Source organism: Enhydra lutris, unplaced genomic scaffold (genome assembly GCF_002288905.1).
Source record: "Enhydra lutris kenyoni isolate GAN:26980312 unplaced genomic scaffold, ASM228890v2 scaffoldscaffold11, whole genome shotgun sequence".
Lineage (NCBI taxonomy): Eukaryota > Metazoa > Chordata > Mammalia > Carnivora > Mustelidae > Enhydra > Enhydra lutris.
In genome coordinates, this window is record NW_019154095.1 from 16,075,897 (window position 1) to 16,101,523 (window position 25,627).

The 25,627-nt window shown below is 38.4% G+C and overlaps 1 protein-coding gene across 5 annotated transcripts in view; it reads right to left on the bottom strand.

The window, feature by feature from the left end:
• Nucleotides 1-25,627, bottom strand: part of LOC111144430 (sorbin and SH3 domain containing 2) — a 90,311-nt gene that overhangs the window by 64,574 nt on the left and 110 nt on the right. For 4 of the 5 annotated variants that reach the window (XM_022498730.1, XM_022498728.1, XM_022498733.1 and 1 more), the window contains exons 2-5: nt 20,059-20,085; nt 19,692-19,816; nt 5,344-5,482; nt 1,884-2,056 (exon numbers count right to left, since the gene is read on the bottom strand). In XM_022498730.1, coding sequence (XP_022354438.1) covers nt 1,884-2,056; nt 5,344-5,482; nt 19,692-19,816; nt 20,059-20,085 — 464 coding nt within the window. Of the gene's footprint in view, nt 1-1,883; nt 2,057-5,343; nt 5,483-18,227; nt 18,720-19,691; nt 19,817-20,058; nt 20,086-25,627 lie in introns of those variants that run through there. The other variant, XM_022498731.1, reaches the window with a different exon arrangement.

Sequence of the window (25,627 nt, forward strand, 5' to 3'; positions counted from 1 at the left end):
ATAGGGACCAAGAATAAGAGTCTTCACAGACCTGCACCTTCTTTGTAAAGTTTTAAAAGCGTAAATAAGAGCACAGCTGTATATAAAAATTCTGGTTCCTTATAAGGAACTTCTGGGCTGCTTATATTTTATTTTCTACTTTATAGAACAAAAACTAACATCAAAGATTTAGCACATGTATTTGCTTATGCATATCTAAACATGCTTTTGATTTGCAAGTAGATAGACAATATAGACTTTTAATACTCCTTGATTTTCACAAACCATCTATGATGTCTGCTTTTTTTTCTTTTGAAAACTAACAAGCAAGTCCTTGCTATGTACTAAAATTATGTCTTATGGATAAAAAAAATGATTCAGCTTTTTGTGTTGTTTCTTATATATCATTTATCATGTTAAAGACACACCCAGAGATCTCAGACAGAAATCCTTTCAGACAGAAATCTGTAACAACATAGAACCAGGGATCTCCTAATATGTGTATCTACTGTGACCGGAGGGTCAAGGAAACAAAACCAGTGACACCATTCCTGTCTGATACTGGATCCCTCCATTATTTCGAAAAAAAAAAAAAATAAATAAATCCAAATTTAACCATTCTGAATCAGAAATCTTCAAAGGCCAACAAATCACAAAACACCATCACCAGAAACATGTAGTCATCATAGTACTGTTAGTGACCATCCCCAAACTTTTTCTGTTACTTAAATACGACAATCATCAGTCCCAACATAGATTTGTAGGACTTTATAATTAGCCACATTCAGCGTTCCCAGAACGTAGCGAGTCTACAACCCCAGCAACTGCCCAACAGACTGACTTTCTGGCTTTCGGTTCTAATACAGATGCTTGGACTCATCAATTTTTAACTCTTAGAATGTGTAATTCCCACATGAGAGAGGCAATCTTACCACTGCTTTTTTCCTGATCCCTTTCCCATTCTTTTCCTCTATCCACTATTGTCTTTGGCCCCCCAGGATCTGCATTCCAGGGAAGCAGCTCTTGGCAACCGACCCCCCCCCAACCAGAGCCCCCAGGTATGTGGGTGTTGCAGGCGCTTCCATTCAGCCTGCGCCCACTTCTCGCACAGCCCCCCAATTCACCTGCAGGCGTGCGGCTGCTCTCATCCTGGCTCCCAGAGTCTTCCTTCTGCGGCTAGCACAAACCTTCTCTGCAAGGAGACTGGTCAGCAAGCCGCCTCAGCCGCTGCTGAGCTTTGCCAGAAGGGGCTGCCCTGACACACTGAGCAGTGCTTTGGCAGAGTTTAAAGACTTAAAAAAAAAAAAAAAATCCAAACACTTTCACTTATCATCCCCGAGGGCTCGCAGCAGGCGCAGCTGAGGAGGGACACTCAGATGTGTATTTTTCTTCACAGTTTTTCCTTTCCATGACATTAACTCCCTTCACTCCAATCATCTCACCTCCCAATGCCCAATTCACAGCTCCCAGTCTCCCGATGGGAACACACAGCCCTTTCAAGAAACAAAGCTGGTTTATTTGCAATGCACGTGGGAATTCGATGCAGCCAAAGAATTCACATTTTCTTGTTCCTTCTCTTTTCTCTCTATCGCCCTAACACTCCTTGGAAAAAGGTAAAACAAAACAAAACATTCCTTTTGCGGGGGTGGGAGGGGGGAGTTCCCACGATCACAATTTTCATGATTTTCTATCAAAATGCAAAAACAGATTGTGAGATCAGCTTCGATTGACGAGATCTTTTTCTCTTTCTCAGCCACACACAGCATAATAGTCATGAGCACTCAGAGGGCCCAGAGGGCCATCCTCATTACGTAAGAGCAGGGGAATGCACCAAGCCTGGACAATCCATCCTTTGTAGCCTCTGTGCCCAGCCCCGCAACAACGCGCACCCGGGCATTTCCTACCGTTCTAATTGCTGTGGGGATTCCGGATTCATCCACAGGCCCGATCCCCGGGTAATGCGGGGCTTTGATGACCGTCACCCTCTTCTCCTCCTCCGAGGACCTGTACAGTGGGATGGAGCTGCCCATCGTGCCGTCCAGGGACTGCGCGTGCTGGGGATACGACTCTGCGGAGTCTGCGGAGACAGTGTGGGGAGACACAATGTACCGCACGCACTAGCAATCAGGACTTGATGGTGCCTCTTGTGTACTGACGGCAACTGTAACACAGAATCTGTCGCCATCACTGTCTCTTTGAACCCGTTTCCCTTACATTCGAGCTGTTGCTAGCCTGCAGGTAGGTATCCCAGCTCAACTGTAACAACAAGGTCCTCGTCGAAGGGGGAGGGGGAGAATAGCACTTGCTGGAAGACCGCGTGACTGTGGAGCAGCCATTGTGTTAAGAAAGCACCTGCATGACATCGTCTTATCCTTCTACTGTGTTGGGGGGAGGGGTCCGTTTTATAGATGAGGAGGCAGAAACTGAGACGTTCATACTATTTTTGTGAAACCGCTGACTGCTAGTACTTAAAAGTGCTGAAATGTCCTGAGAAAAAGAGACAGGACTGTCGAGTATACAGCAGCAATTTCGTAAAAATAAAAACAAAAAATCACATTAAGAAATCTTCACCTCCGAACGTATTCTTAGATGTGAAAGCTTATGGATTAAATAAATGATTTAAATTACTGGTATTGGTGTTTCGCTAAGTCGTCACGATGACCATAATATCTTTGCTTTTACTTTAAAATACCAAAACCCACTTCTTGCCCCGAGTTTAAAAATTGTCCTAAGCCTATAAATTAGAAGAGGTTTCTCCTGTTCCTACCTTCATGCCATGTTTATTAACTTTTCATATACTTTCCTAAGAAACAGAGAGGACTTTAAGTACTATATAGTCCACTTACTCTTAGTTCACAGATAAGTCTGAAGATCAACATCATTACCATTCCTTCTGTACAAATGATAATATGACTTCCTGCTTCTTTACAATAAATTTCAAAATTTTGGTGAGCAAGAATGATTCTTGACATAGGTTGTCTAATACGGGACTCAGAAAGGTCTCTTTTTATGTGGATGTGGAAAAGTTCTAATGTTTCAGAGTAGCATTAATTGATTCTCTCTCTCTCTCCCTCTCCCTCTCAAAAGATATGACTGTGTTTTTGTAACAAATTTATATAAAACTCCATAAGTAAGATTTTTAAAAGATTTAACTCATCATTATAAGGATAAGTCCAGCGAGCATGCCTATAAGCTAAAATCTATGATAACATTTATAATTGCTGTCACTCTTACTACAGACGGCTATGTTCAGTTGAATTGCAACAGAAAAGCATTTTCGATCCATTTCTGTTGAAGAATGGCCTCACCTGCCATTGTACATAAAACCAGTGTCTTTTGCAAGCCACTCCAAATTAAGACATATGTGGTCTTTGACTCTGATTTCCCACTTAATCCCCAAAAGGATTTGAGTTGGGAACCTTGAGGATGTTATTTCAAATAAACAACAAATACTTTTTGAGCACCTCATTTGTGCAAAATCCCAGCCCCAGAAAACAGTATTAACTCTGTCTTCACACACGGTTCACAAGAGTCAATGAATTTATAGCTTACATAATACAAGTTTAGCCTATTATTTATTTCATTTGTCTTTTATAGGTCCACTCACTCTCATTTTTGTCATCTTTTTGCCCTCAACTCAATATAAAGTTTCTCTAAGGCAGGATAGATTTCTACACTCTCCTCATGACCTAACTCAGCACTGGGAGATGGGTATCTGTTCCAATGTGTTTATAGAGGGAATTTCTTTCCAGGTAGTATGGTTTGTATGTGAGTCTGCCTATTGATACGTTCTAATATCAAAGCCCGTCTGCATTCAAGTATTTATATATTTTGTTTCTTGCAGTGAAAGGGACAAAGTTGTGTTTTTTAAGACAGGTAATGAGGACAGAGAGTCAAACGGATAATAATTATTTGGGAGAACATTAGGGCCTAGAATAACTTGTAGTTTTACTATAGATCTGTGATAATGCATAGCTCTGTAAAAAAAAAATCTACGTATAAGAGATTCCCATCATAATCCTGCACCAGGGACTGATGGTTTAAGAGAAACATCCAGGCACAAGGGCGTTCTACTTCCTTACGCTTTAAAAGAACATCATTCTAAGATTTACAGATGATCTCCAGGAGCAGTATTAGAGAAGGCACAGGTATATTTAGATTTTTCTTTAATGAGTCTCAGGGCTCCACATAAGTGTTACAGAGGTTTTGTGGACCACAGAAGCTGAGATCTGCAATGGTCCTGAGTAAGCCGATGGCATCACGTCTTTCCGCAAACAATGCTGGGGAAGATGAAGGTCTGCGGTTGTTAATGAAGAAATGGGAGTGAAAGCCCTGTGTTCGACTTTCTTTCTGTCGCTGGTTGGTGGTGCCTAGAGCATTGATCCTGTCCTGATTTCCTGAGAGGTGTGTAGCTGGCTCACTTTCCACCACCTTCCTCCCTGCTGCCTGGAAGCTTTCCAGTCACCAACATCATGGAAACTTTCTCAGCTGGAATTTGGATGATGGTTTGATTTGGTTTGATTTTTAGTGTTTTGGGTGGGGGTTTTTTTGTTAATGTTTTTAAAAACTAAGAAATACTTCTGTTATTTTCTAAATAGTTCTAATATATTTTGCCACATAAAAATGTTTGTCATTATATGGTACAAGTTCTTATCCAGGAGGCTTCAAAGAGGTCCCTAGCCCCATGAAATTACAGACTTACAACTTTTTTACGAACAAATATTCATTTTTTTTTTTCCTGGAGGACAGCTCTCTTTCATCAAATTCCAAATTTTTCGAAGGATTAAGAACTCTATAAAATTCAGGGATCATTATTGAAAGGAATGCCTGTCCCTGACTGATGGTCTTCTGGTCTCAGTTCAAGGAGCCGTTTGCTACTCTGTGAGGCAGTGATTTACTGTTTACTGTTTGGTGAGGCAGCCTGTCCCCTTTTTAGACTATTTTAACTGTTCAACAATTCTCTACAAATACCAAGACCATTTTCTGCAATGAGAGCTTTTTCACAAGAGAACAGGCTGTCTTGAACATGGATGGGATTTGCCATCCGTGGACATGTGCTACGCAAATGTTCTGGTCGTGTGAACTCTCCTGCCTAACTGGCCCCCTTTTTCTTTCTACCCCAAACCCCGAGCACTTAATAGCCTCAGAGGGAGAAGCAGCCATCGTCTTGGGATCCCTGGATGCCTATGTCCTCTGGTGTTGAATCCTCTGCTCTTGATTCCTCTCCTAGGAGAGGGTCATTAAATAGTGGAGTGTTGAATGTCTCTTGCTCCTTTTTTGAAAAGTTGCTCTGGTATCTTCCCATGTGGTTTGTACTTGTTGTGTTGAAGTTGTCATGGAAATCAGGGCTATCAAGTGACTCACCCAGTGAGCGGCCATGCTGCATGATAATGCTTGAATTGAGCGAGCCTGGGAGAGAGTAAGCTGAAGGGGAAAACGGCCTTTGATAGTAATTCATTGGACTCACAGCACCTCCAGAGTTTCCATTCACTGTTATCTGGCTCTGAGAAAAGAGCAAAGACATCCTGTTATAGCACACAGTCTGCTGTTAACATCATCCCTTTAGATGACAATAAGAGACTTCACTCTTATGACAGTAGTCAGCTGTCAAACTTTATTTACTTAGAAAACTGATGTCTAGAGATTTTTTCAATGTCCTCTCTATCTTCCTTTATTTATCACTGTCTTATGTGTCAGAGGGCACAGGAGGTAATTCGGAAGAACAGAAGCAGCTGGCCAGTGGGCGTGCCCCTCTACCAACCAGAGATGCTAAAAGCATCTGTGGGAGTCAGTATAAAATAAATGTAGGGGGTGAATTGGCTTTTATGGTCCTGATGAGTGGTCAGAACATTGTTACTCTGCTCTGCGTGAGGGATTTGAAAGGAATCTTCTTGGACAGGAGGAAGGGCACTGGTTCTCAGACTTAGGGCTATCCTCTAGTGAATGGATGTTTCTAGGCAAAGGGATAACATAAGGAACACAACTGTTTGGGCTTATGTCTCATGAAGCAATCTATTCTAGAAGAATCGAGCTTTTCTGCTAAGCTACTGGCCTCTCCCTGTTCCAAACTCATTTAGCACTTGATAGGCCTCTTTTTGGTTTCTTAATAATTTATTGTTTTGATTGCTTTAATCTCTGAGTATTCTATGTCCCCAGGGATATCTCAAGATACTTGTCGGAGAGTCATATATATGCTTCTATGCGTTCAACCTGGGCTAATAACGTTGTAGACATTCAATAGATATATATTGTGTTTGAATTGGATCAACCGAGTTCAGAAGTTGAGCTCACCACTGTTAAGGATGCCTGTCTATCCACAACACAGCACACGTCATGGTAGAGATCACATAATGCATGCGAATGAGCCGAAACATTAGTGAGAGCGTTTGGTTAAAATACCTTACGGCTGAATACACACAAACACACATATACCCCTAGGTAAAAACCACCATTTGTGAACTTTTTCTACTTATTTTAAAACAGTTTCAACTTCTAAAATACAGGCCTGAAATGGAGGTAGTCAATTAATTGCATATTTCCATGATTTTTCACTTTAAAGCACATCTTTTGAAAGGACCAAGAGTTGATCTAATTTCACTTTTTCATAGCCGTACCACATCCACAACCAACATTCCATTGTAATGATGGTGCTTATTGATTACATACTTCTCTAAGCTGTTCCAGAAACTACTCTGGAAGTTCCAGAAACTACTCGTCAGAAGCCACCGTGTCTTATAGGTCTGCTCCCTGAAGAGCCCTGGACATTCAAAGGATGGGAGGCACTGACCTACCCCAAACGTTCTTCAGAGCTGTCTGTAACTTTGATGGATTACTTGAGAATATTTTTGCCACCTCGCCCTAATCAGTTTGGTTGTTTTGTAAATATAATCCCAATCCTATTGTTATAAGGTGTTACAGTGAGTGTTAAAAGCAGGAGAATTCTTATGAAAAAACATCGTGTTACTTTGTTACTAAACATAGGAAAATTGCCTTGAATCCTGTTTTGATGTTGTCAGTAACATTGATTATGGGTTAAAAAAAATAAGTACTGCAAATAGACTTAGTCTTTCATCCTGTTAAACCAGGTAGGAGTTTACTAATGAAATAATAACCTTAGAATTTTAGAAAATACTTTATTGTTAGACTGAAATAATTATTAGGAAAATCATCTCTTGGAGAACGGAGGTACAATTTCAATTGTAACTCAAAACCAAGTTCAGTTACAGTTAGCTTTGATTGTGCCCACCAGACTATATGTATGCATTTCAGGCTCCTGAAGAGTCTTAAAAATACCAGATTGAATCGGTTAGTATACAAATTAATATATTATCACCGTTCTGTATCTTTGGTCTCAGGTCCTACCATTCTTTAAAGTTTTAAAAGTGAAGAACTATTGAAAACACAGGAGAAGATGAAGAGAGCCCAGCCTGCTGAGCTCCTGGCTGTAGTGACTGGTGGGGTGTGTCCTGGAAAGTGAGTTTTTAAGGTTTTTTTTGTGTTTTTTTTTTGTTTTGTTTTGTTTTTGTTTTTGTTTTTCTGTAGCCCAGTCACTAACTGGAACTTTTCACAGCCAAGTTTTACATGCAGCCATTGAATGAAATACGAAACTCCATCTAAAGTATTGTTAAATATTTAAGAAAGATACTAAAAAGTACCTTTTGTCTTCTGTAATTGCAATCTTGAAAAACATATGGCTTATAATATTTCCCTCTGCATGAAATTTTTAGGTTTATGACCTTGACACAACACAGAAAACTATATACCACAACTAAAATTTTGTTTATAACAGTGCTTATTTTGAACTGCATTATGAAATCAATTTTAGAAAAAAATTCCTTTTTTTTTTTTTGGCCTAGCGTTGTGTACCTTTCAAAATAAAGCCATTATCTATACATTATATATGATTGAAAATCTGTACCTTAAAATTTGAAAGCATTTTAGTCATTCATGAATCATTTCTTAGGGACAGCTTGTCATAAAGACATATTTAAAGGATGTCATATGTATAGGAAGTATTTCTATATTGCTCTGAGTGGAAAATAAATTATTGTTATGTAAAACCATAAATGAATTCACACATTTCTATGTCAGAATGGTCCAGGAAAAGTAATTCCAAAAAATCAGAGGACTAAATTTCTGCAGTGTAGACAAACAGTATTTACATCATTCATCCCTGTAATGAACCAGAGGTTCAAAAGATGTAGTTGTTAATGAGAGAGAAGCAAGAATTAGCACCATGCGGTCAGGAATTATGTATGTGAGAAACAAGGCTATCTGAACTATTCACACAGGACACATTTGTATGAATCTCAGAGGCAAACTGTTATCTACCAGGATTTATTACTGGGTTAAAATCTTGAAAAATTTTAGACTTTCCCTATAATCTAATCATCATAATATATGTGTACTTATCTAAATTTCTGAGGTAATTACTTTTTTTGAGACAAAAAAAAAATTTTATCAAGGCAAATCACTGTACATCTCAGTAGCTAGAGCAACACTGTAAATATAAATGACTCTAAAATGAGTGAGGAGAATAGAATTGACTTTTCCATCTCCAAGTAGGCTTGTGAGGATGACTGTAAAGGATTTTCTGGACAGACGGACTATATGGAGTTGGTTTAGATATAATTTACATCTGTGTGAGTTAAAATGCTCAGTAGCAAAATGAGATGACAGACAAGAAATCAACCAGTCCTTGTGTTTGGCCCATGGAGATCTGTTCAGTAAGTGATGGAAGCAAAGAAGGAGGAATAATTTAATGCATGGCAGCATCTGTCATGGCTGACCTCTGACCCATGTTTGAGGAAGGTTCCAGAATGGTAAGGGGTATCAGGAGTCAGCTACCTGAGCTCATCTAGGATGGCAGGGGAGGACTCACTGGAGGGGAAGGACCAGTCTGTAGTGAAAGAGCCTGAGGTATGGCTATGGGTCAGGAGGATAGGAACAAGGAGAAGGGGTTTATGAAAAGCAATATGAGGGGCACCTGGGTGGCTCAGTGGGTTAAAGCCTCTGCCTTTGACTCAGGTCATGATCCCAGGGTCCTGGGATAGAGCCCCATATCGGGCTCTCTGCTCAGCGGGGAGCATGCTTCCCTTCCTCTCTCTCTGCCTGCCTCTCTGCCTACTTGTGATCTCTATCTGTCAAATAAGTAAATAAAATCTTAAAAAAAAAGAGAGAGAGAAAAAAGAAAAGCAGTATGAGAGTGTCACATGGGCGGGGGATGGGGAGAGGTCTGTGCAGGTGTGAAGCCCCAAATCAGCAGGTGGTGGCTGTGTCAGCGACCTTAGCTGGAGCCACTGTCAGGTAAGAAGTGATTCAGTTAGAAAACACCACAGAAGGAAGGCGTGAAGGAGAGGCTTCTGCTGTGGTTTGTCTGTGTGTCTGTGAAGCATTTACCTCCAGCACATTGGCAGCTAAGTTCTGGTTTCCAGGCTGAGTTTGAGGAAAGAATAAAAGAGAGATACATTATCCATTAATAAAAACTTCTCTTTTTGCAATGTGGCAGAGAAGGCTTTATTCAGCTTTCTCATCAGCTGTATTTGCAAGACCTTTAAGGAATCCACTCAGAGGATTAGGTACCAGCCAGTACACAGCACAGAACAAGCATGGAAACAGGAAGAAAATGAATCTGCCAAGTGTTTTTGGAAATAAGACCAGTTTTCACACAGCACTGCACTGTAATGTTGTGTGGGAGCTTTGAGAGTGTTGGCATAATGGAATTTTTCCCTCAGAAGTTTTGTATTTGGTACCTGTGATAGCAAACTAGTATCAGGTTGTCTATTGGTTGGAGAATTCGTTTCCCTTTAATAGAAAAATCTTACAGCAGATGTCTCCTGACCGCCTCCCCCACCCTGGAAATTATCCCCCAAATATAATAAAACAGGTCGCCTCACTTTTTTTTCCTGACTTACAGATCTAAAGAATCATGAACTAAAAGTGATTAAATGGAAAGGGAATTTTGTTTCCTTTCCACTCAGTGAATCTCTTTTCCTGATTTCACTCTAAGATACTAAGAGAATTGAGCTTTAAAATATCCGAGCAGTGCAGTTGGAGGTACCTGGGTGTGAAAATGAAGTAGACACAGACACCAGCCCCTGATGATGGTTAGAAGGTACCCCCCGTTGGTTAGAGCTGCTGTTGGTTTTAAGTCTTAGGTAAAGGAGAAAGAAACTGGAGAAACAAATGTTTAATACCTCCAAGGCTATGTAACCTAAGAGGCTAAACATGGTGGAGGGGTCGTCTGTGAAAGGAAGAGAGTGGAAGGCTCATTACTACCTAACTCTCCCTTCATACCACTGTGATGTCTACCTACACAGTCAAATATGATGATAAGCATCAGCCTCATCATGACTAAAGGAAACTCTGAAGCAAAATTTTTTTCTCAATTCTCCCCTACCCCACCATGGGAAGAGAGGTGGTTTTTTTGAGTATTTGATGTGGTGCCAGTTGTTAAGAGAGATAGCCAGAAGTATCTTAGGGCATTAATGCAAGGATCGGGAATGAATTAAAGAAAACTGTATAAACTTAGAAATCTTGCCTAGTAAAGGTTTAAATGGTACTATTTGGTATTCTTGGCCAACCATCATTATAACAATGGTTGACGTCATAGAGGCTATCGATCTCATAAAAAGTCATAATTCTTTTTCTCAGACTTTTAATTGAATACTTTAAAAAATCAAATATATCTCTTTTTCTTAGTCACAGCTACCTTAAAAAAAATCTGATGACAATGATTGATTCTTCTCTTAGGAAAAATACACAAATTCATACATACATAAAATTCTGCATAAACTAAAGGGGTTTGTGGATACTGGAAAGCATGTTCTTAATCTAACAAGTTAAGAAATTCCAACCCTGGGTAAAAAGACAGATTTCCTTATTTTATTTTTATTTAATAAGATTATTGTTGTTGTTGTTGTTTAAGCACACTCATTAAAAGTGATACTCTTTTACTGTATACAGTTTTAAAATCTCCAGAATTAACTGACAGAAATCTTCAAGTTAGCCAGAACTTAAAATGTTCTAATAGGAATATATCCATGGTATTAGTAAATTTTTATAATAAAGTAAAACTATATTATTGTGAAGTAAGACTATAATGTTATGAAACTACAATAATTAAAATTTAAAATGTTAGAATCTTGCTAGAGGTGTAATGCAATTCACTATAAAGCTATTTTGGGTGAGGGCAGCGTCCATGGAATTTCTCATAATAATGCAGTTTCACTGAAGAGTTTTCCATATAACATGAGTCTCTTCAGTTTTGCTTATGCTAAGTGACAATTTTGTTAAGTAATATAAATCATGCCAAAGGATTTGAGTTATATGCTCAAAGGAATTTTTTCCCTTCAAAATTAAAAGGAAAATCCAATGGCCGCAACCCTTACTGGATTGGCTTCCCTGTGTGTATCCTTTTGGAGTTGCTACATGTCAAGAACTAAAGCTTGTTCTGTCTAAAACCATCGTTGTCACTGGGTGATATGATCAATTTGGTTGTATAGCATTGTGTATAAGAATGGTTTTTACCCATTTATTGGTTCTTCCAAGAGAGTGTAGAACTATTTCACTTTTTGAACTTCTCTCACTATCTCCTGATATGTTCACAATTTTAAGTCTTAATATATGTGTGTGTAACAGATGAAATAACACTTGGTGAGTCATACCACACTTAAATTGCTATAGACAAAACTAAAAAAAATCAGCTCTACAGGCTACCTACACAGAGCTTGGAAGTTTCCTGCCATAAAGATGTAAATCATGTCTTAGACTAGTTTTTCACTTTGATCTCCTCATTAATGAAATTCTCTCTCAGAGATATCAGGAGAGAAAACCACATTATACATGATTCTCTGAGGAGAATGTGGTAAGAGTAGGAGAAAGAACCTGAAGAGGGGAGAGGAAATATGTTATTAATCTGGATTATTTTGAGTAGGAAAAATTAACTTAAAATAAGAGTAATTTTTTTTCCTACTGAATTTGGTGGCAGACAGAAGACTGCAAAAAATCATCTTTTGTGTCTCCATCTTTTCAAGACATGTAAGGTTAAGGTCTTTGACTCTAGGCCAAGGCACATGAACTTTTGTTGGTATATGTTCCTTTTTACTTTTTTCCAACTGTTGAACTGTGAGGGAGGGAGGAGCTAGAAACACCAGTTTGTTGCTGCCTGGTTTCTATAAATGAAAGGGACAGCACTTAAACTCCAAGACAGTTAATTTTCTAAGAGATAGCATTTGGTTATTCAGAATAGCATTGAACATCTTGGTTCAAATGAATTCAACCCAGAATGCTAAAGGGAAGCTGTTGATGAAAGAGATCACTAACTCTAGGTTAGGCTCCTTGAGGAATTAAGGAGCAAGGAGACTCATGAAAGATGAGTGTCAGCACTGGAAAAGGTGTATCGGTGGCAGGCAGGCCTAGCCAACTCAGGTGACTACCCTGGGCTAGGAATGTACCCAGAATGTGCAGATCGGACCAGGTGTTAGATAAGAAGGTAGGGTGGAGAAGGCATGTTCCTCCTTAAAGTGGCCAAATTAAAAATAAAACGAACTCAGTAGCCAAAAGGAAAAAAAAAAAGCTATCTATAGTTGCAAGTCCTCTCTACTCAGACGGAGAATATGATTTTGAATCATGGGAAGGTGTCATATTTTAAGAACGGTGCCAGAAAGGTTCAAGAGTCAAGCTATATCAGAAAACAGAGGTTGTGGAAACTACTGGTTGACCTGTGTGGATCTGGAGTCAGACAGACTGGGGCAGGTCCTGTCACCTCCCTGGGCCTTAACTTCTTTGTGTGCAGAATGTGGACATTAATAAAACCCACCTCCTAAAGCTCGTGAGAATCAGGTGTGGAAATGTAAGGACTTAGTCCAGTGTCCGGTGTGTTGACATAGTTCTCCATAAATAAGTCATTTTTTTAAAAAAATTGAAATGCTTGGAAGGCACAGGCATGCTTTGCACAAAGCAAAGAGTAGGGTAGAGAGAACAAAAATATGAAAACTGTCATATAGAAAGGGGAGAGAACTTCATCTCTTTTGCTCTGTGGGAAGAATATGCAGAAGTTAAGGCAGATTATGACTCAATATTATAAATACTTTCTTGTAATTAGACCCAACAATGGCTTGAGCCCTGCAGAGCTGCTTCTGAAAGTGACTGAGCTCTTCATGCCCAAGTGTATTCAAGAAGAGGTTCACGTTCATTGGTTTGGAGGTTCTGTGGAGGAGATCCTCAGTGATTTCTAAATTCATATTGGGCTCTAGAATGTGCTCTTCTGGTTAATCACTCAAAAATTCACACAATATACATTAGATGATGAAACTGCCAAAGACCTGATCAACTAATAGCATAGCAGACCAATGGAGAAGAAGTTGTGGGATATTGGTTGGCCCACCTGACGGCATAGGTGAGTCATCTGGGCTGGTCTTGATGGGATTGGTCTAGAAAGCCTACTCTACATTCTGTAACTTTCCTATCATTCCACACTGCTGACATTTGTTCATGATTCTGCCTGCCTTAACTTATCCATCTTCATCCGGTGGGGCAAGAGATGACTTTTCTTCTTCTCCTACATGACAATGAGACAAATCTTCCTCACGTGTGCCGCAGCAGCTGTGAAAGTAAGGCTTTGGCAAATGAATGATTATATTATTTCATAAGAGAAGGGTCGAGTTTATCTTCCTGAAGCAAAGGGCACAGCATTCGCAAATGCCAGGGAAAAGGCTCAGGGTGTCGCTTTTGCTGTCTTTTCAAAGCTTCTGGCTTAGACCTTCACTTATCTGACATTGAAGAACAATGTGACATTTTTAGCAACAGGATATCTGTTCCCACAGTAACAGAAGAGGAACACACCTCATTTTGTGTTCTCTCTATTCATAACTTTGTAAGAAGAAAACTAAAATGTGTGAAGTTTATAAAGCAGTATGTTATCAAATAAGGAGAGAGTTAAAATGCCTAAAAGTAGGTTGCTGTTTTCTTCTTAAATCCATGGCCAGACTTTAGTAAAAACAAACAAACAAAAAAAGTAAATGAAACTTGTAGGACACTGAAGTTTCCTTTTCACTTCTCAGCGTAGAGAATTTTTGTTTCTAATAGAGCTTATATCAGCCTGACTCACAGAGTGTAACTTATAGCTCCCAGTGTTTAATGAGAGTTCTTGCTAGAATGTGGAATGTAAGTATTTAAAATGAAAAGGTCACCACTGTGAAAGGCCATCACATGGAAAATGGGACTTAAAAATGACATATCAGGGGGCACCTGGGTGGCTCAGTGGGTTAAAGCCTCTGCCTTCGGCTCAGGTCATGATCCCAGGGTCCTGGGATAGAGCCCTCGCATTGGGCTCTTTGCTCATCGGGGAGCCTGCTTCCCTTCCTCTCTCTCTGCCTGCCTCTCTGCCTAATTGTGATCTCTGTCTGTCAAATAAATAAATAAATAATCTTAAAAAAAACCCCCGACATATCAGAACAGGCAAGATGCGGAAACAGCTTAGATCGGTAGATGAATGGATAGAGAAAATGTGGTATACAGATGCAGTGGAATGTTATTCGGTCTTAGGAAAGAAAGAAGTCTTGTCACATGGATGAACCTTGAGGACATTGTGCTCTGTGAAATAAGCCAGTCACAGAAGGACAAATATTGAATGATTCCATTTACATGAGGTATCTAAAATGGTCAAACTCGGAGGAGCCAGAGTAGAATGCTGGTTCCCAGGCGCAGGGGTGGGGGTGGGAAGAATGGCTGCTGTTCAACAGGTGTAAAGTTTCAGTTATGCCAGATGAATATGTTCTGGAGATCTGCCCTACCACACTGTGACTGTACTTAATGATACAGTATTGGACACTTCAAAATTTGTTAAAAGGGTAGATATCATGTTAAATAGTCTTGGTACCAAAAAAAAAAAAAAGTCAAAACTGCAACAATGTTAGGCCACCTTCTGAAAAAGGGCTGTAGAAGACATTTGGAACAAATTACATATCAGGTGAAATAAAAATGTATTGTTGGAAACAATATATTTCCTTTTCCCAATCAGATGCAGAGTTTGGAAAAGGGATATTAATTTATTTTTTATATTTTTTAAAGATTTTATTTATTTATTTATTTGAGCAAGAAAGCAAGTGAGCGTGAGCAGGGGCGGGGCTGGGGGAGAGGTAGAGGGAGAGAGAGAAAATCTCAAGGAGACTCCACACTGAGAACTGAGTTGATCCGAGGTTCAGTCTCAGGAACCTGAAATGATGACCTGAGCCGAAACCAAGAGTAGGACACTTAACCAACTGAGCCATCTGGGTGCCCCAAAAAAGGATATTATTTAAAAAACAAAAACAAAAACAACTACTACATATGGAGGGATTACTATGTAGCAGACACTACACTGAATTCCTTATACACAGTATCTTATTCAAACCTCACTGCAGTGCTATGAGATGAATGCCATTATTATCCCCATTTTACATGAAGGACTGAGACTTAGGGATGGGGAATAACTAGATGAAAGGGCTTACAATACTCACACCTTGAAAGGATGTCTTTCCAATTGCTCTTCTCCTACTCTCTCTTAAGCCCCATCTGAGAAAGTCTCTGTCCCCACCACTAAGTCAAGGGGGAGTTAGCAGGGCTCATCATACACTTGCCCTATCAGCAGTATTTGTGCAGTTAACAGTTCCCTTCTCCGTACACTTTCCTGGCTGGGCTTTTAGGACACCACATAGTCCTGGGTTTCTTCCTCTCTTAGCAAATGCTCCTTCTAGTTTCCTTTGCTGGTTCCTCTTCTTGCTGTGACGATGTTCTTGGGCTCAGTCCTCGGGCTTCCTGTTTTCTCTGTACTCATGCCCTGGTGATCTCATTCAGTCTCTTGCCTACAAAAACCATCCAGAGCCTGATGGTTTATATCTCCAACCTAGACCCTTCACCAGAATGTCAGACTCCTATTTCGGACTTCATACTTGACCTCTCCATGGGGACATCTAATAGACACCTCAAACTTACCATGTCCCAAATGGAACCTCTGAACTTTCTTCAAACTTGCTCTACCCACAGTTATCTCCATGTCTCCATGGACAAAGGATGGCAAATTCCATCCTTCTCAGTTGTGATGACTCAAAACCTTGGAGTCAATGTCAACTCTTTTCTTGCTCTCATGTCCCACACACAGACAGTCTGTCAGCAAGTCCTCTTTTCTCCATTTTCAAAGTACATCCAGAATCTGATTTCTCACCACCTCCATTGCTTCCACCCTGTTTTGAGCCACCATCATTTGTCACTTAGTTGCAAGAGCCACCTGACTGGCTTGCCTACTCTCCTTCTTGCCCCACTATAGTTTGCTCTCAACCGAGCTGCTGGAGTGATTAAATTAGATGATGAGTCCAAGAACAATTGTGGCAGTTCCAAATCTCCCAATGACCTCCATTTTTTATTGAGAATACAAGTTAAATTCCTGCAGTGGCTTGCAGGGATTACTGTCATCTGGCCTCTGTGACCTCTGACTTCACCTCTGCTTACTCTACACCTTATTTTCTCCCTCTTCTTTCCACTGGCTTCCTTCTGGTCCTCAAGCACCCCCAACATACTTCAGCTCGAAAGCCTTGACACTAGATGCTCTCTCTTGCAGGAACGGGCTTTCCCCTTCAAACTATTCTGTCTTCTCAGTGAAGATTCTTTGACTATCCTAAGTAACATGGATTCTCCTCCCCAGATCCCTGCTAAGCAGCGCTTAGTTATTAACATAATCTCCTTCCGATGTAGGTAATCTACTTATGTAAGTTTCTGTTAATATTTGCCTCTCCCTGGCAAGACTTTATCAATGGTTTCAAATACAGCTCTGTGACTAGAATAGACTTGACACATAGTAGATGACTAATAAATAATTGTTGAGTGAAAAAAAAGTGAGAGGGTCTCAAATCTTAATTTGTGGATCATCTGATTCTCTGGGGATTATGTAATGAAATCAACTATCACTGGTCAGCATGGATAGTGACAAAACCCACGGAAAAAGGAAATTATCAAACTTGAGTTTTCAAGCATAATAAAACGTTTAGAAGAACCAAACTATGCTAGATGAGTAACCCAAGTTGTTAATGTAATGGTGTTGCTATGACTTCTCCTACCCTTGCTTCTTGGAGGCAGGTGTCCCCAGACACAAGTTTGCTCTCTGACACTGGCAGAACCCTGTCTGTAGTGTCTTGATTTTGCTCCCTACCTCATGAGATTGTGGAAGTTATTAATAAATACACACAAGTTGTAACAGTACCTGCATATAATAAACTCTTAGTATTTGTTAGTTGCTATTATAATTATTGTTGTCATATTTTATAGGGGGCTTTCCAAAGATATTACCTTAATTCAAAGAACTTTCTCTAGTGAATTAATTTTGCCTATCACAGTTAGCTGATGGAGATATTTTAGCAGTGGTATGAAATCACCCATTTGTCTTTTTAATCATCTAAGCTTAAGGTTTCTGCTTTACAGGTGGGGTAAGGGATGGAGTTGAACTGAAATCTGTTTATCCTTAAAGCTCATGCTCTTAACACTATGCCATTGTGCAGAAATCAAGAATAACACATTTCTCTTCTAAATGATGAATAAATGTCAGCAGAATGACACTATGAGAGAATTTTACTTACATGGAAATAAAAATGTACTTCCTAACTCTTTGGGTAATTGAGGATTGATGAATATACTTTCTGAAATAAATTTTAAGAAGTGGGAATTGATCAAGGTTCAGTGAAAATGAATACTGAGCTACAAAGGAATAAATAAGCACTGGTTGAATTAAGATGCATGTTTCCTGCCAAAATAAATTATAATTGCTAATTATTTTGAGAACTTGGTATATGTAAATAAAGTAAATCTAGGTACTCAGAGGTCTGTCATAAAGATATTTCTGTAAAACTTAAAAGTACTTTGAGCACTGAAGTGGTTTGCAGCGTCAAGGGTAACCAATCCATCATTGACTTCTAATAAATACTTAGAAGGAAGAAATTTTGGAACATGATTTCTGGATAAAAGATCTGTGCGTATACATGTCTACATACATATGCAACATATATTGATATATATTACTGTTTTTTAAATAAAAGGTACCTAGAAATTTATTGATGAATTTAGTGGGGTTTTAACTAGAAAGATGAGGAAGATGGTTTCTTTCTCCTTTCCCTTCCTGCTTGAAGCTACAAAGCATTAGGTTATATAAGAAGCCCAAACCAAAAGAGTTAGGGTCTCTATGGAACACCTGTAAGAAGAGATTGGAAAGTGTAATGTACCACCCGGCAGTCTGAGGACTGGGAGGCCACAGCAACTGCAGATTTTTGTCTCTCTTGCTGAAGAGGTATCTTTGTAGTCTCTGGAGAAAGCTCAGGTAGCTGTTTGTAGCTTTCAGGATCATGTCCTGAAACGGGATTTATCTGAATGGAAAGAGATGCTGTGTGTATCTCAGGCACTGGGTTAGGGGGTGGTGAGCAAGGCCTTTTGAGAAATGAAGGGACTTCCACAGACTGGGAGAACTGTGGAGTATTAAAGTGGACACTGCTTCCTAGATCCTGGTTATGGATTAGTTTCAATGTAGAAATTCTTCGAGTCTGAGAATCTTGTGTGTAGTCTTCTTGTAGAAATGGAGTGCTGATATCAGCATTTGGTAGGGGACCAGTGCTGGCAGCTGTTGGTAGCGGGTTAGTGATTTTTTGTGTATACGACACAGTTGTGTTAGATTCTTCTGAATATACAATTGTCTGGTTGGAGTCGTCATGAGAATACATAGTTCCCTCAAGAGGTTTTTTGTTAGTAGAATACTTTGTACAGGAGGGAGTTTGTGTGTTAGTTACTAATTGGTCTAAAATGTCACACTTTTGGTGATTGGTTATCAAAGAGCTACAAGAGCTCTCTTTTCTGGGTGGTGGAAAGGGTGCCTGGATTGCCAAAAAACATCCGGAGAGAGAAATAAAGTTGAAGGAAAAACAGAGAGAAAGTCAAAGTTAGTCATTGTAGAAACTAGTGTCAATCTTACCCTTAAAGAAAGTAAAGCAATGGCATACCTTTTTCTTATTCTACACATTTTATTGGCTAGATTAAATGATCATTTTCATTCGTTTAGAATGCATTTTAACTTATTATCAATAGTTGCCTTCTGGGAGAAAAGAGTCTTTAGAGAGAATACATTATGAAGTTTGTTTCCATCTATATTCTTGAAAATTATGTTAAAACTGAACACCTGTTCTCTTGGCATATTTTTAGACCTTGAGGTATATGCATAGTTTTCGACTTTGAGGTATAGGTACTGTATATTTAGTCACATTGTTTCAATAACATTGTCCACCTTTGGGACACCATTTTGCTAGTATCTCCAACACAGTGTTCTTTTAGTTCATATAATAAAGTTGTGTGACTTATGTTTATTGAATAAATAACATATTGCTGACCTCATAACTTTGAAATCCAAACATCAGCTAACAGCTTTATAAAAATTAGAAAATATGGTTAACAGTATGTTAGAAAGTGATCTACTTTTATGAGCTGAATTAAAAATAAAAACCCACAAAACCTGTTTTGAAACTTAAAATATGTCTTCTATGTTGTAAATATAAGGTTGGCAAGGAGTACAAATACAAAACCAAAACATTAAAGATAAAATATGTATCCAAATATGCACCTGTTACTAGAGAAAAGGTCTAGGGCACAGTCTAATAACCACGCTTTCACATAACACCATAGACAAGAGTGTGCAGGATTACCTGAGTTGGTGACTTTTTTTCTTGTAAGTTTGGTCGAACGCTTCTAAAACCTTTTGCTGCAAGAGAGGAATATGTAGCATCTCCGTTCAGTGTCTCTTGATTTCGATCATTGTAAGATCTCCAAGCTTTCATTAGGAGAAAACAAATTGGATACAAAAATATCTATGTTCACTTTTAACATTTTTTAGGGGGTAAAATTTATTTCTATTTCCAAAATTGAAGATTTCGTTTTAGAAATTAAATTTAGTTTAATAGACATAACCGTATATGCAATTGAAGTTTACTATGAGGTCAACAATGTGACTACGGATATGTTAAGAAAAACTCACAACAAATGTAATGATTATTCAGAGTAGCTTTTCTGTACCTGAGTCTGGTGACTGAGAATCACGCCCTAAAAGAAAAAGAAATGTTGACATTAACACTAGGGAAAAAGAAATGAATAATCCAGTAAAGACCATTTGGCAAAAAGCCACATCCACTTTTTTTTTTTTTTTGGCAAACATTATCTCATTTCTAAGACTCAAAGTAACTCAAATGTACTAAATGGGAGGTTTGTGCATTTATTTTTATTTCCATGAAAGTATCATTCATTAGTAATTATGTAATTGACACATATGACAAACACTGATTTCTTTCCTTCAATAATATTGCAACCATGTAATTCTATCTTGTTTTTGCCCAAGCTGGATGTGTGAATTTTAAAATACCAAATTAAAGGATCAAAAGGAATCTAGTTTGTAAGCAGTGATGATTTTCTCCAAGCATTAAATCAACACCAGGTACCTAGTTTCTAGTGCTCCGGTGTTACTGACCATACTCAACTCCTGTGTTGGATAGCAATCGATTTTTTGTAGCTTGCAATTCATTTTTGTACTTTAAGAAAGTGTACTTGTTTCTACCATATTATGTGATATTTTCAAATCTTTCTCTACTCTAGACTTTGAATTTTCTCCTTACCACCATTTTAAAGTCATTTTGTATTTAAATGTGAAAGAGTTATTACAGTAGATTCCATTGTCTTGCAGCAAGCTGTGGAAAATGAGTTCCGGTATTAATAAATTGCTTTTGATAATGCAGTTGGAAAGAGGCTCAATGACTGTCGGTTTTATTCAAATTATACATTCAAGAATCTTCCGTAACTTATGCACACTTGAGGTAATCTGTTGGCATTGTTTGGCTCTTTATTACCACATGGTCAACCTCACATAGAAATATAAAGCCTGACATTTAGAAAGGACCTTGAGGGGTCATCCAGCCTGATCTGTCCAATCCTGAACTCCTCCCGCAGGATCCCTGAGACCATGATTAAACTGCTGTATTTCAATGCCTAATAGAACAGGCATGTTACATGTGAAAGAACTCGTCCTTTTCTTTCTAATATTTTGAAATCTAAACACATGAATTTGGAGTGATAAAAATGAGTTGAGAAGTGAGTTTGATTTTTAGATTAAATATTTGATATTCTTTCCAAATCAAAGGAAGAAAAAGAAATGTGAATTAGCACAGAGTACATTACCATGTCTCCAGCTCAGGTGAGTTAGAGAACACTATTAAATCTTCATCCTTTATGATAATAGCTAATTTAGCAAAATTTATCTCCAATGAATTCAAAATCAGAGTAATAAAATGGGTACTGCAAAGTAAAAAATAGCTTTCAAGAGTTATATGTGGAATGCTTACTGGACTCTATTTCTAAGACTTAATGGAAGCAGAAGTGATGGAAATTCTCTATCACTTAAATAATGATGAGGACTTCATAAAGAAGACAAAAAGGGTAGCAATACAATCGTTAGAATTCTGCTTTGGAGCACTCAGGGAGAGCAATGTCCTGACCACCTGCACATCACATACTGTTTGTGGACAAGGAACACGTTTTGGAACTTGAGGGAAAGGCACTGAAAAGGGAAGAAGCATGAATTATTGTTGTTTATATTATAATTATTTGCTTAAGAATAGGGAGTTTATTTCACTCTTAGTTTGATAAACTGAGCTCATAAAGAAGGATGTGTGGGTATGTGCTGGGCACGGAAGGGGTACAGATGTGGTGTAGTGGGGGAAGGTATATTGACTGAGCAGATTTGAAGGACACTTGAAATAAACTCCCTTTAATTGACAGTTTGTAGAGGGAGCAGTTCTGTTTCTTCTTACTGGTGACCATACAGGAGGTTATGAAAACTACAGTGGGGTAAACATTAAGTGTGAGACTCAGAGGACAGTCACTCTGAGCTCCACCAGAAGCTTCTCTCTTCCCCTGTACTGGGCCCAGGATTTCCAAATGAAACTGTACCTCTGCTACAGGAAATATGAGATGTTAAGAATGGTGAGATTTTAAAACTATACTCAAATTAAAAAATAATAATATAGATGAACTCTACTGAGCCCTGATTAACATGGTAGACACAAGTGTGTAGAATTATGAGCAAGGAAAAGGGAAAAAAACAGCCGTGGATGAAAACTTCAGGATGAACCTGTATTTTAATGAGTCTTAATGATTAAAGTCTACCTTTAAGTGGGTGGTCTCTTAAGGATACTCACATGTACAATGTTTGTTTTTTTAACATAAACCAGTTATATTCAATTTAACCAATACATTTATATTTTTATATAATTTTTTACATACATGAACATAATATATAAATATATATAACATATTTATATATTTAATATGCCCAATCCTGATTTGCTATTTTATTATAATTCTTCAGAGGCCCTGAAAGATAAATACCATCCCACATGAATACTATTCACCATAAGTTTGCTTTTATTTAATTTCTGCCAAGAAAGCTTAGGAAGGGAGGACAAGTGTGGCTTGGAGCAGGTGACAGAAAGCATCCTGGAACCATGTCAAGTAAAGAGAACATTGGTTCAAAACAAAACAAAACAGATCTAGCATGTAAACAATTTGGCAGATTCATGGTGAAAATGGTTTTGCCCAGTATCTTGTTCACTCGTGAAAATTCTAGGGATCAGAGGCTTTGATTTCTGGTTCCTTAGTTGATGGTCTTTGCTTCTCTGAAAATTCAAGAGTGAATAAATGGGACAGATTTATCATTACCTGGCTATTTTGCATGTGAATATAAATACGGTCTGTGTGAATTAAAAACTATAAGCAGTCTTCACTGATACAATGAATGTACCCCATGTCCAGACAGAAGGTGGTGGACACTTGTCACAGAAGTTGGCAAAGTATTCCTGACTCAGTTTGGTTATGGGGCTGGAGGCCTTCAAAGGTCCTTTCTGATTTTATGATTCCAACATTATGATTTTTACGTAGCTGTGTTGGTGGTACCTGTTACATTGTAATCTTTACTCTGAGGTTTTATTTAAATTCCTCTTAACTGGTATGCTATATTACACATTATAAACTATACTTTTCTTGAAAATTATGATGATTTTAATGCTTATAGCTCCTTTCTTTAGAGAGCTCAAATGCTTTGCAAAAATTAATTAAACATATTAATTCAACTAATTGAATGCCTACTGTGTTTCTAAGTACTGTGATAAGCCATTTTACTTATTTTCTTCATTTACTCTTATTGAATTATGACAAATCATTGTGAGTTTGGGAAATGATTAAGTTCTCAGAGAGGTAGGAAAATGACAAATAATTCTTTTTTAAAGAAAGGAGACTTGAGGTACAAACAGATGACATTTCCCAAGGCCATGTATAAAACACATGGGTGGTGTTGGCCGGACTCAGTCACCATAGTGTACCACCAAGTCAGTGTTATTTTAGACTGACAAGCGTTTTGGTAAAATAAAATGGTCACCATAGTCAGTGCTGTGGTTCTAGCTTAGGTTGAAAACATCAGGGTATGCTATCAATTGTCCATTGGGACTTTACTTCTAAAGGGTTGACCAAGACACACTGATTTAAGGGATAAATAATTAATGACTCGTCCTGACTTTGTGACCCGAGGGTGGATGGAGGGAAGCTGAGAATACTTTATGGAGGTGGTCTTTTGCTTAAAGGCTGTTTTATTTTAATAATATCTGATGTAGTAAATATTTACTAATTCCCCTTTGAGTCACAAAAAGACACTGTGTCAAATAAGTTCTTGTGAAGGCTACCACATACTATAAGAGACATAGAGAGGCAGAAAATATAATTTTCTTCAAAATGTAATTAAAACTTCCTTGCAAAGGGAATCATATCTCATGTGTCTAATTAATACAAAAGAGATCCATTTCTCATGTAACAAAAAACAAAGTTCAAGGGACTTCATTCTCTAGAGATCTTACTCCTAGTGATACAAAAGTTTAAATCGTCCAGAGCCATTACCTACTTTTACTACTGAAGATTATTTCATGTTCCTAAAGTATTAAATCTTTTCTGTTATTTTGATTCTGAAGCATTAAAATTTTTCCACTACGTTGAGTGAAATGAAATTGATATTCTAGTTTTGACTCTCCAGAATGGCAATCTCTATTTCAATCTACTGTTATTTCTTTCGTGGTTACTTTTGTAAATCATAACAAGTTGGCATTGTTGAAATAGTGCCACGTTCCCAAATGGGACACGCAAAGGGGTCCACATCCGAGTAGCTTGGGACAGAATTTTACTTGGTTGAAATGTCAATGATATTTGTGGTTTGGCATTCCAGTTACCTGCTGGCCCTAGAATTCTATTTATTTATTTAATTTGTTTGTTTGTTTGTTTGTTTTCTTTTTCCTTCATTCCCATTTCCCTCAGGTATCCACATTTGGGTTTTTCTAACATTTTCCCATGGGCATACACACACGAGCAAACATATAGAGAGATTTTTCTTAACCAAAATGATATCATACTATATACATTGCAATGTAATTTGTTTTTTAAAATGCACTGTATTATGGAACCACCTGGACTGGTATTTAAACATTTGTGAACTGGAGGTGGTGGTGAGTAAGGGTGGGAATTCTACACGTGAAAGCCTGTTTTTTTTCCTCAACATGGCTGCCTGGGATCAGAGGGGCTTTAACCACGGACATCTTCAGTATTAATTAACTACTAAATTTATGTGTGTAAAAGACACTGCTAGGCACAGTGTGGATTAAAATTATTTAAACACTATCTCTCTCCAACTTTTCCCAAACCCACAAATATTATAAAGAAAAAACAAGGAAACACCCACTAACCAACCAGCCAACCAACCAATCAGTCCTGAGAAGGTATGGCCCTATTTCAGGTCGTGGGGGTTGCTGGGTTCACTTTGATCCTTCGTATCAGTAACCCCTCTCAGTGCAGACTGTACCCACCCGCGTAAGTCATAAAGAGACACACCTCAGGGGAGGCCGAAAGGTCACACTCCCAACTACTTTCTACAGATTTATCTATATCTGTGGGTAGGCGCTCCTCCTTACTGCACCAAGATGTTTAAAAATTTACATTAGAAGGGTCTTTGCAGATTGGATTAAAGGATGTTTTAAGGTCTTTTTCAAAACTAATATTTGATCCCATTTTTTTGTGTGACCCTTGGCGAAGAAGTGAATTAGTAACAATTCACTTTCCTGCAAATCCCTTTTCCTGCCCACCGCCCCCCCACCCCGTGGATCCCCACCGCACCCCCAGCAGTTTTTAGGTAAAAAATAACTAAAGCACCTGTGAGTTATCTTAACTAAATATTCTATTACTTTAACTCATGAGAGAAAAAAAAACCCACTTAAATAGTTATTAACACTTGTAGTTGTTCCTCAACACATTTTTGGCAGGTGACTGTTGTTTTTAATTAGTTTTTAAACAATTTTTTTTAAAAAATAAGATATCAGTTTCCTTTGGCTTTTTATTTTTAGAACAAAAACAGAAGGGATAGGAGCTATTCTTGAGACAAGAAAAATAAGAACTGGTCGGGCATTAGAAAGGTATTTACAGCTGCTTTCATCATCCCAAGGAGATAACTCTGGAAAGAGAGAAAGGTCAGATTAAGCCATTTGATGGAGACATTCTGTGAGTT